At 46.2% G+C, this 12,259-nt stretch overlaps 1 protein-coding gene across 2 annotated transcripts in view; it reads left to right on the top strand.

The window, feature by feature from the left end:
* Pde6a (phosphodiesterase 6A) overlaps positions 1-12,259 on the top strand; it is a 66,759-nt gene that overhangs the window by 36,383 nt on the left and 18,117 nt on the right. For both annotated transcript variants that reach the window (XM_021150535.1, XM_029471997.1), the window contains 7 exons: positions 294-359; positions 491-637; positions 1,517-1,624; positions 4,687-4,796; positions 6,635-6,722; positions 6,885-6,985; positions 7,665-7,772. In XM_021150535.1, coding sequence (XP_021006194.1) covers positions 294-359; positions 491-637; positions 1,517-1,624; positions 4,687-4,796; positions 6,635-6,722; positions 6,885-6,985; positions 7,665-7,772 — 728 coding nt within the window. The remainder of the gene's footprint in view (positions 1-293; positions 360-490; positions 638-1,516; positions 1,625-4,686; positions 4,797-6,634; positions 6,723-6,884; positions 6,986-7,664; positions 7,773-12,259) is intronic.

Raw genomic sequence — 12,259 nt, forward strand, 5'->3', positions numbered from 1 at the left:
CACACACACCACACACACACACACACACACACACACACACAGCACAAAAGATCAGTTACAGGTTTTGTTATCCCCATTTAACAGAAGAAGGGGTTGAGATTCAGGCATTCAGTAGCACAGCTAGACTGCGACAGCCTGAATTTGAATGTAGGTCTCCATGGCTCCGGAGCTGAACAGCCTTCTGCTCGGAGCTTCTGCTGGAGAAGGGACCAAAGTATACGCGGGAAGTGGAGGTCTCCTTGGGTTCTTGAGGCAATAACCTGTTGCATTTTCTCTGCTGTTTTTGGGGACAGAAAACCAGAGAGGTGTACGGCAAAGAGCCATGGGAATGCGAGGAGGAGGAGCTGGCTGAGATCCTGGTGAGCAGCTGGACCCTGATGCGCTAGGGCTCAAGCATCCCTTCATCCTGCTTGGCTTTCCTCGGCAGCCCTGGGGGAGGGGCGCAGGGGCACATCCTGTTCCTTAATCACTGAACTCCACTCCACTGCAGCAAGGAGAACTTCCAGATGCCGAGTCATACGAAATCAACAAGTTCCACTTCAGCGACCTGCCGCTCACGGAGCTGGAGCTGGTGAAGTGCGGCATCCAGATGTACTACGAGCTCAGAGTGGTGGACAAGTTCCACATCCCGCAAGAGGTGAGGCCCAGAGCTGCTGGCTCTTCCTCCCTCTGCAGCCCCATCTAGTACAGAGCTCAGCATGTGGTGCAGCCTGGTCTTGAACTTGTGACTTTTGGGTCCTGGGACTCCAGTTGGGAGCTACTACACCCAGATCATTGCTCTCCCTCCCTCCTTGGTTTTAAAGGAACAGCTTGGTCTGTAGACCTTGTGAAAAGAGTACGGTGCTCTGCATTTGGGATTTTTTAAGAGTTTGTACCTAGAGCCTGAGTCCTCTGGTAGAGAAGGCACTGCTCTTCTGGACTGGGGCCTAGAAGTTCTCATGTGGGTGGGAGATATTAGTTAAGTTCCTGGAGACAAGGATCCTTCACTGCAGGATTCCTTTCAAAGATGGGAGGCAGCGTAGGAAGGAGGCTGGTGCCGCGAACCTCCTGGACTTTGATTAAAGTAGTGGTTTTCAAAGGGTTGCCCCAGACTATATCAGTACGACCCAAGACACTGTCAGACTGGCAATAAGCTTCACACACCACACCCCACAGACGCAGATACATAAGTGTGTCACCAGCTCTAAGGACTCCCAGTGATTCTGAAATACACTCCCGCTGGAGAACCATGGGATTAAGCAGTCCTTTCTCTCAGGACAGTTGCACCCGGGGCACGTTTAGAAATCGCTGCTGAAGTTCAGCCTGTGGAGGATGTGGGCAGCCCATGGTCTCTCCTTGGTTCTCACACCCGCTTTCATAGTGTTGAGCCGTATAGTACTTTCCCCGTGCCTCTGCATCTGTGCCTACTTCCTAGGATTTGGGTCACTGATGGGGTTGGAGGACCTTGGGTCTCCAGAGGGAGGACTTAGCCACCCTGGGCGGGTACATGCTGCCTCACTGACATGTGTGTTCACAGGCCCTGGTGCGCTTCATGTATTCGCTAAGCAAAGGCTACCGGAGAATCACTTACCACAACTGGCGGCATGGCTTCAACGTGGGGCAGACCATGTTCTCCTTGCTGGTGGTATGGAGTGCTGTGGGGTGGGGGAGACTGGCCCACTTAGCGGCTGTGGCATGGCCATTTTTATTGATGGACTTTTAAGAATTGCAAAGCTCCGTCTGGGACTGTATCTGAGTGACAGAGTATTTGCTTAGGAGGCTCAATTTCTGGCACTGATTTTAAAAAATTGCAGAATAATTCTGTGAATAAGCTGGGTGTGGTGAGCAAGCCTGTAATCACAGCACTCCAGAACAGGTTAGCCTGTGCCAACTAGCAAGCCTCTCTCAAAACACAAACAACAAAAATTTCCAAGAATAGAGAAGTATACAACTCTTACTAAATTTTTTGTAACACACACACACACACACACACACACACACACACTCACACACACAGCAAGAGCAAGAGAGAGAGATTAATGAAATAATCTATAATAATTTATTTGAAAATATATGTATATGTATATACATTTTTATGTTTTTCCATTATATATGACAATCAGATTTTTTTAAAAAAGATTTATTTTTTATTTTCTGTGGTTGAATGTTTTGTCTGCATGAATGCAAGTGCACCATATATGTGTAGTGCCCAAAGGAACCAGAAGAGGGCATCAGATTCCCTTGGAGCTGGAGTTTCAGATCACTAGGGTGCTGGGAATTGAACCCAGGTCTGTGGAAGAGCAGCCAGTGTTTTTAACTGCTGAGCCATCTCCGCAGGTCCAAGATTCTTTTATTATATAAACTCATACACGCATAAAACACACTGTACTATATGAAACACGAAACTGACCACTGAAGTCAGTTTTTACAATCCAGTGGCATTATGGACACTCACCGTGTTGCGCTGTCTTTGCCATGATCATCTCTAGAATGTTCTCCCTTCTCAGACAGCAGCTCTGTGCTCATTAAACAGCAATGCCTGTTTCTGCCAGATCCTGGGCAACCCCACTGTATCTTCTCTCTATGTAAGCTCGACTACACTAGATACTGCTGCCATTGGAATGATAAAGTAGTTGTTCTTTTGTGCCTCACTTTTTTTCACTTAGCACAGCGTCTACAAGGTTCATCCATTCATCATTTTATCATTGCACAAAACAGTTGTCCTTTGCAATCATGGGGCGGGGGGAGCATGTTGGAGATTGGTTCTAATGCTTTGATTTAGTCGGGAACCTGGTGTCCAAACACAGAAGGTCCTTGTCCCCAATAGGTTTTTTTTAATAAAATAAACTCACCACTAGAGAGGAAGATGTTTTAGAACACTTCCTAAAACCAAACCTTTGTGTACAGTCACGTTTCTTATATAAAACAGCAGAGTATTTGTATGTAACCTGTGTCTCCTACATATTCTTGTTTGAGATCAGGTCTTGGTCCCTCAGCTAGACCTTGAGGCTAGGATTGTCCTGGTTCAGCCCCCCCCCCAAGTCCTGGGATTACAGGCATGCACCACCATGCCAGCCTCCTTCTCAATACTTTAAACAACATCTAGATTACTTAAGATGTTTAATGTAATGGAAGCACTATACAAGGTATTTTGCTGCATTGCTTAGGGAATAACAAGAAGATATTGGTAGGGCCTGGAGAGATGGCTCAGTGGTTAAGAACACTGACTGCTCTGCTGAAGGTCCTGAGTTCAAATCCCAGCAACCACATGGTGGCTCACAACCATCTGTAATGGGATCTGACACCCTCTTCTGGTGTGTCTGAAGACAGCTACAATAAATAAATTGTGGGGGCAGGAGTGAGCAGGGTCGACCAGAGCGAGCGGGGCTGACCAGAGGGAGCAGGGGTCCTGAATTTAATTCCCAGCAACCACATGATGGCTCTCAACCGTCAGTACACCTACAGTACACTCATATGTATAAAATAAATAAATAAATCTTTTTTTAAAAAAGGAAAATGTTGGTATAAACATAATTTTTTTAAGAACAGGATTCATTCAAGTTGGCCTCGAACTTTCTATGTAGGCCAAGATGACGTTAAACTTCTGATTCTCTTGCTTTCAACTCCTGAGTGCTGGGATTAGAGGGTATGACACCATCCTTGGTTTATATAGTACTGGGGTGGGACCCAGGGCTTCATATATGCTAAGCAAGTACTCTACTGAGCTACATACATCCTTATTCCCCTAGAAAACAATTTAAAAATATCTTTTGGCTCCACTACTGGTTAAATCCACAGATGTGGAGCCCGTTAGTACAGAGGGCTGGCTGACATTACATTTCTTTCCCCACACCTTACTGTCGTATGTGAAGGCTGTTTTTTAATCTTTTACTAGGACAGATATTGCTACAATATCTTTGGGTAGCCTTGGTGTGTCTGTGTCAGTATTGCTGACTCAGAAGTCTCAGGGCCCATTATATCTCATGGAAAGTGTATCTCCAGATAGGTCATTCTGCAGCTTCCTGATGGGTTCCTTATCTGCATTGCTGCCCCTCAGGCCTGGCAATGCCTAAGCACTAGGGCTTAGAAGCAGAAGTTCTGGCAGGCCACCAGAAAATGACAATGGGTGCTATCTTAAATTTGGCTTTTCTTCATTTCCTTTCCTTTCCCTTCCATCTCCTCCCCTCCTCTCTCCTTTGTTCCTTTCCCCCATCCTGTGTGTGTGTGTGTGTGTGTGTATGTGCATGCAGTGGCGTGTATGTGTATGGTATATGTATAGTGTACACATATAGTGTGTGCAGTGCGTATGTGTATGCAGTGTGTGTGTGTGTGTATGTGTGTGTGCCTATATCTGTGTGGTGTGTATGATGTGTGTGCGGTGTGGTGTTGTGTGTGTGTGTGTGTGTATGTGGTATATGTGGAGTGTGTATGTGTGTGTAGAGTGGTGTCTGTATGTGTGGTGTGTATATGTATGTGGTGTGCACATGCATGCACACTGACACATACAATGAGAGACAGAGAGGGCAAACACAAAACTTTTAAAATGAGTCCTAGGCAGGCCTGGGATACCTGGGATACTGCATAAAGAACTAAAATAAGCAAGCAGACGTCCATGTGTAGGTCCCGGTCTTGCCCTGACCACCTGTCTTTCTGCCTTGCTTCCATCCCACTAAGCGGTGGCGGCTTTTACCTCTCATCTCCTTCCAGACAGGAAAGCTGAAACGGTACTTCACTGATCTAGAGGCCTTGGCCATGGTCACTGCTGCCTTCTGTCATGACATCGACCACAGAGGCACGAACAACCTCTACCAGATGAAGTGAGTCAGGCCTTACTGGGCCCTCCCCCTTCTATCTCCCCTCCCCCTCCACTCCTCCCTCCACCCCCAGATCCATTACCCAGGTCTGCACTATCCCAGGACTAACTTACCAGAGAAAGGCCCCACTGTCCCAAGCCTCCATTTTTCTTGCTCTTCGGGTCTAGGTCCAGTCTTATAGCAAAAGAAGTGACAGTTTCCCAAAGATGTCCACATCCCAAATCCAGGAGCCCGAGATTGTTGACTGATGCTTTTCACACTGATAGAGTTTAGAAGTTTGGGACATGAACCAGGATGATGTGCAGGGAGGGATCCTGCCGTCCCAAGGGTCCTGGTGAGGAGGAGGCAGGCAGCTAAGAAGAGATAAGATTGTATCTGCTGTCTTTGGGGATGGCAGAAGGGCCTACCAGCAAGGGATGTGAGGGGGCTCCAGAAGAGGGAAAGGACACAGAGACAGACTCTCCCCCAGGGGCCTTGAGGAGGAGCGCCCCTGGGATCCACATTCGCTATCTGAACTCCAGGTGCACTTTATGTTTTATACCACTAAGTCAGTGACGGTTGGTTATTGTAGCAATAGGATGTTCTTTCGCTCTCCTCTTCCCTGTCTTAGGTATGGAACTAATTTGAGTCAAAATATTAGTAATTCATTCATCTTTGCATCTGTAATGCTCCAGCCTGCATCCTAACCAAATTTATACTCCAGTTGACCTCTGAGGCACCGTCTTTGAAGCGTGCGGTTTCATTGAAACCTTACATGAGGCTTTGAGCTGCGCATATGTTACCTCAGTGTCTTAGTTAGGTTTCTGGTGCCATGAAAGATAGCATGACCAAAAGCAATGTAGAGGAGAGAACAGTTCTAGTCTATCACTGAGGGAAGACAGGGCAGGAACTTCAAGGCAGGAACCTGGAGGCAGGAACTGAAGCTGAGACCCTGGAAGGGCTCTGCTTCCTGGCTTGCTCCTGAGGCTTCCAGTCAGCTACCATCCTTATAGCTCCCAGGACCACCTGCCTACACGTGGCATTATCCCCAGTGGCTGGACCCTCCCACATTAATCAAGAAAAGGTCTCTTACAGACTTGCCTACAGGCCAATCTGATAGAGACATTTTTCTCAGTTGAGGTTCCCTCTTCCCGGATGACCCTGGTTTGTGTCAAAAGTGACATAACTAAAACCTAAGCGGCTCACACATGTTCCACGAGAGCAGCGAGGTTCTACTCAGGCCCATGACCTGTAAGACTCTCTGAGCACTAGAATTCATGCTTCCCTGGATCTTCTCCCCATCCTAGGCTGCTTCAGGCATCACGTCATGTTTTACACTGTAGGACTCTGAGTGCTAAGCGTAGCATTGTAATTGTTCAACAAATGTTTACTGAACTAAAAAAAAAAAGAGCAAACACTTCTTTCTCATGGGAATTCAGTGACTTCCCCTAAAACTTGGCTATGTTCAAAACATGATCCTCTGTGTGTGTGTCTGTATGTGTGTGCATGTGTGTACGTGTGTGTGTGCATGTGTGCATGTGTCCAAGGGATAGACAGCTCTCTAAAAACAGTGTGTGGCTTTTTATATGCTTGTGCTTAATGGGTCCATGACCCATAAGGGCTCTTAGTCACTTGTGAAGAAAGGCAAAGACAAAGTTAAGATATCTGACATCTGCTCCATTTTTATTTTGTGCAAGACCCTTCCTGCTCCTACCCCTTCGGTATCTGCCTACAGAATTAGGAGAAAGATGGCAGGACTAGATTAGAATGTCTTTAGTCTCTATCCTGCCTGTTCTATGTTGATATTTACATTTATTCTGTCTGTCTGTCTGTCTGTCTGTCTGTCTGTCTGTCTCATTTAGATCACAGAACCCCCTGGCCAAGCTCCATGGGTCCTCCATCTTGGAAAGGCATCATTTGGAGTTTGGCAAAACACTCCTGAGAGATGAGGTAGGGTGACGCCCACCTTGCGGGCAGCCTGTGTGAGCACAGGCAGCCTTCTTGCCATTGGCTGAGGCTGTCATTGCCGTCACCACTTCGGGTGGCCACCGGAAGAAGAGTGGCCTTACTGCCAGCACTATTTCTCAAATGTTGTCTAATTCTTTTCTTTAGAGCCTGAATATCTTCCAGAACCTGAATCGCCGGCAGCATGAGCACGCGATCCACATGATGGACATCGCGATCATTGCCACAGACCTTGCCTTGTATTTCAAGTGGGTATTTCTCCTCACTTTAATGACAGCAGTGTGGGGGCTGGAGAGATGGTTCAGTGGTTAACAGCACTGACTGCTCTTCCAGAGGTCATGAGTTCAAATCCCAGCAACCACATGGTGGCTCACAACCATCTGTAATGGGATCTGATACCCTCTTCTGGTGTGCGTCTGAAGACAGTGATGGAGTACTCACATATATAAAATAAATAGTAAATAAATCTTTAATAGTAGAAATGGCTATAGTAGCAAATGCAGTAGTTCCTGCTTATCTTTGTTCTGCTTCAGGTCCCACACATCGTCCTTGTAAGATAGATGCTTTACACCCCATCCTAGAGGGAAACAGATTTCCTAGACACATAGATCAGTGGCATCTAGTCTAGAGCCTAGTCTTTATTTCAAGGCTGGAGGTTTTTTCCAGGTTGTTTTGTTAACTATGTGAATTTAATAATGTCCCCAACTGAAACAGCCCATGTTTTGGGGAGGGTGGGGCAGTCAAGACAGAGTTTCTCTGTGCAGCCCTGACTGTACTGGAACTCACTCTATAGACCAGGCTGGCCTCGAACTCAGAGATCTGCCTGCCTCTGCCTCTTGAGTGCTGGGATGAAAGGCGTGTGCCACCCCTGAGCTGCTTGCTACCCCTTTGTACTTGACCTCTTTACCAAACCCGTGTGTCTTTCAGGAAGAGGACCATGTTCCAGAAGATTGTGGATCAATCAAAGACATATGAGAGTACCCAGGAGTGGACCCAGTACATGATGCTGGAGCAGACGCGGAAGGAAATTGTGATGTGAGTCAAGACAGGGTCAACACTCACCCGCGGGGGTGGGGGTGGGGTAGAGGGCAGAGGCTGTACCCACAGCTCTTGCTGTTCTCAACAGAACCCTGGGACTCTTGCAGCTTAGAGGTCTCCCACATTTGCAAGTGTGAGGCTGTATCCAAACAGAATGGCACAAGCTGTGCCATATATTTAAGTTTTATTTTAGCACGGAAAATGCAAGCCAATGTATTGTTATTATTTTTTATAACTGCATACGAAGAGTATAATATTTGAAGCATTTCAATGATAAAATCTAGGATTTGAGTAGCTAGGTGATACACTGTTCAAGCTTTGAACAAAATATGTGCTAATGAGAAAGTGTAAGCATAAGGGCCTGAGTTTGATTCCAGGAACCACATAAAAAAAGCCAGAAACAGGGTCCCCATGGAGGATCTAGAGAAAGGACTAAAGAAGCTGAAGGGTTTGCAGCCCCATAGGAGGAACAACATATGAACTAATCAGTACCTCCCCCGCCCCAGAGCTTCCTGGGACTAAACCACCAACCAAAGAGTACACATAGAGGGACCCATGGCTCCAGCCACATATGTAGCAGAGAATGGCTTTGTTGGACATCAGTGGGAGGAGAGCCCTTGGTCCTGTGAAGGCTTGATGCTCCAGTGTAGGGGAATGCCAGGACAGGGAAGTGGGAGTGGGTGGGTTGGTGAGCAGGGCCACAGGGGATGAGATAGGGGGTTTTCAGAGGGTAAACCAGGAAAGGGGATAACATTTGAAATCTAAATGAAGAAAATATATTATGATAATAATAATAATAATAATAATAATAATAATAATAATAATAATAGCCAGACATAGTGGAGCTTCCAGTGTTGCTCCCAGCACGGGGAAGTATTTCTTGGTGGATCTCTGGGGCTCATTGGCCACTCTGCCTAGCCTTGTTGAGCTCAAGGCCAATGAGAGACCCAATCTCAAAAAGCAACATAGATTGCTCCTGAAAGCAACATCCAAGGTTGTTCTCTGCCTTCTGGATACACAGAGATGCATATACACACATACACATGTACCTGCATCCACATGAATGCACAGATGCACACACATACTTTTTACCATCTGTAATCCCAGCACCCCTATGTGGAAGGGTGGCAGAGACAGGGAAATCATGCACTGATTCATGGACTCTCTAGCTAGCCTGGAGTATGCAACCAAGAGACAGATGCCTGGTGTCAGCCACATTGAGGTGAGACCTGAGTCCAGAAAGGTATCGTTTAACTGCCACACTAGTGCCGTGGCATGACATGTCCCCACTGAAGACATGAAAACATGTCTGCACAGAAGAGCCTGAAAACTCTGAAAAAGAAGGGCAGTAGGGTAGTTCATTCCTAAACATGAGTCGGTGCTGATATTAATGGGGCAATTCTACTTGGAAGGATTATATGTTCTGAAGGAGAATTTCCTATCAGGAGAGAAAGCCATTCATAACCCTGGGAAATCAGGGTGACTGCAAAGTCAGACGCCTCTGTCGTTCTGATGGACAGCACTGTCTTTGATATATATTAAATTCCCAATGAGCCAAGAATTTTTAAATAATGGGGTAAGGGAGATAGAGTAAGGGAAAATTAAAAGGAATAATAATTTCAGAAAAAAAATTTCTAAGTGTGACCTGACATTCATAAGCTATAAAAAAAAAGACTGGATGAATTTGAGTATTTGAAAATTAAGAATCTCTACACAACACAACACACACACACACAACCAAAGACAATATACAAGTGAGTGACAGGCTAAGGGAAAGTATTCATAATGCTTTTAACAGAAAAGCAGACAATTTCCCCAGTAAATGCCAGTACAATTCAAGGAAGAGGCTAAGTCACCAGAAAAGGAACAAAAGGCACACACAGCCTCTTGCCAGAAAAAGCAACCACAGCGGGCTGTAAACAAAGATGGTGGAGTGCAGACTGTTTGCAGAGAGGAGTACAGAAGTATAATAAGAGGCTGGGTTCTACCCCTGCTCTTGGCAAAGATGATCACTGTGTTGGCCAGAGTGAAGGGAGAGGGCGTCTACTTCACGGTACTGGGAGAGAATAGTAATCTTTACAGAGGACAGTGGGCCCCTACTATCTGTGAAGCTGTGACTTCAAACTTGAGAGAACACCTTAGCTATCTTCTGAAAGCATCTTTCCAGTTGTGCTAAAACTGGGGCTGAAGAGGGGGGCGGTGTGGAGTAGGGCGGAACAGTTTTGAGGTAACCCAAGGTGGTTTTTCTATTGTCTCAGGGAAACGTGCATGGCTTCTGTTTGCTTTTGTTTTCACTGTGTCTTTGGAACATCCCTGCCCTCTTCAACAACCACATCCTCTGTGTCCACGGGCTTCTATTCATTCTTTTTTATCTGGCCCGACTGCACACTGTCAAATCTTTCTGCTTCTTTGGGTTCCCAGTTCTCGCTATCAACTTAGATAAAAGCGTCCAGCATTATCTGTGCCAGGGAACTGAATAGTATGTATGCTTTCTGGATGTCTCCTCCACCAAATTAATTAGACCATTACTTTTAAATCCAGCCTCAGTCTCAGAACACAAAGCATGGACACAGTATTTTTCAGACAGAATGCGAATGACTTACAATCCAATTCCTAATAGAGTCCTCACTTCTACCTCGAGGCTGTGAGCTGTCTGGATTGCCCATGCTTTTATCAGCACTGTGGCCCTCTGGGGTCTTCAGAATCCCCCACTGTGCTTTGCTGGCTGAATCCTAGGCTGACTAGCCAGCTTCTCCAAACTTAAATGCCTCTCCCAAACCAGCTCCAAACGGCTTAAGAATGACATTTTCAGGTAGATGCAACAATGCCCTCACTCCGGGTACCAATTTTCTGTTCTACTTTCTCTTGTATGGCTTTGATCACGTGGCCAGCGGAAAGAAAAACTTAAAGGCAAGGAGGGTATGGCTTTAATCCAGGACTTGGGGGCTGGGGAGATGGCTCATCGGTTAAGAGCACTGGTTGCTCTTCCAGAGGTCCTGAGTTCAATTCCCAGCAACCACGTGGTGGCTCACAACCATCTGGAATGGGATTTAATGACCTCTTCTGGTATGTCTGAAGACAGCTACAGTGTACTCATATAAATAAAATAAATCTAAAAAAAAAAAATCCAGGACTTGGGAGGCAGAGATGGGATTGTAGCAAGTTCAAGGCCAGTCTGGTCTACTTAACGAATTTGAAGCAAACATGGGCTAGATAGCAAGATCTTGCCTCCAAAGCACCATAAAGGGAAGGGAGTATTCTGCACATTGTCTTTTGCTCAGCCCCAGGCACTTGGGCTGCACATTGTGGTAACATCGACAAGGTGTGACAGAGACAAGGTGTGACAGAGAGGCTTCTTGACATCACAGAAGAGAGGAAGCAGTGGCAGGGAAGGGAAGAGACTCTGAGCAAGGCACAGCTCCCAAGGACATATACAGTGACCTTCCTCCTGCTAGGTACCATCTCCTAATGCTGCTAGAACCTTCCCAAATAGGACCACTACGTAGGGACTAAGCAGTCAGCAGAGGAGCTTGTGAGGGACCCTTCCTGTGCAATCTGTAACACTGTAGGAACTGCAGCTGCCACCGCGCTGACCCAGTGGCCTCACCGCTAAGATTTTAATCACCGTACATTCTCCCACAGGTGCACCAAAGGGTGTATCAAAGTCCTTGCCACGTGATCTCTTGTTACAGGAAAGCCTGAAAACAACTTACACTCCCACCCATTAGAACCCAGGCTAAACACCCACGGTGTTTTCACACAATGGAAAGGAATGTAATGTCGAAGATATGTTTAATTAAACAAACAAACAAACAGCATGGACAGAACTTTGGTTATTATAAAAGCCAGGTGGTCTAACAAGTCGTTTCCAGGCTGAGCCCTTGGATCCTCCAGGGAACCCAGTGCCTTCCAAGACATGTCTGGGCGCGGTAATCAGCGTTCTCTTTCATAATACTAATCTTCCTGAAAAAACACAAAAACAAAAAAGCAAAGGCTTAGTAGGCAAGGCATTCCTACCCTTTTTTCCAGTTTACAAGAGGAAGGCACATTCTTCTCTTTCTTCATCTGCCTACAGGACTTTGGCTCAGGTGCAAGGTTCTCTAGGCCACAGAACAGAGCGACTCTCTGAATGTTAGAAATATGTTAGAAACACGTGCGTCTTCAAAGCCCCTTTTGACTGACGTGTTACAAGCCGGAGGAAGGGCTGCAGGCCTTCTCTGTTTATATATTCTGATAAAAACATACTTTCCTCTATAGTCTCAAAAGGGATACTCTTCACTCAGGGTGTGTAGGGTGATTTTTCTCCATGGTCCCTTGCTGGGTATCCTACAATCGATTTACTGCTAACCTATTATCTGCCTGGAGTTAGGATCAAATCCAACAAGTTAAGGGCTCATTTCTATGAGATGTGCTTTCTCTCTCTCTCTCTCTTTCTCTCTCTCTCTCTCTCTCTCCCTCTCCCTATCCCTCTCCCTATCCCTCTC

This window comes from Mus caroli, chromosome 18 (genome assembly GCF_900094665.2).
Source record: "Mus caroli chromosome 18, CAROLI_EIJ_v1.1, whole genome shotgun sequence".
NCBI classification, from domain to species: Eukaryota; Metazoa; Chordata; class Mammalia; order Rodentia; family Muridae; genus Mus; species Mus caroli.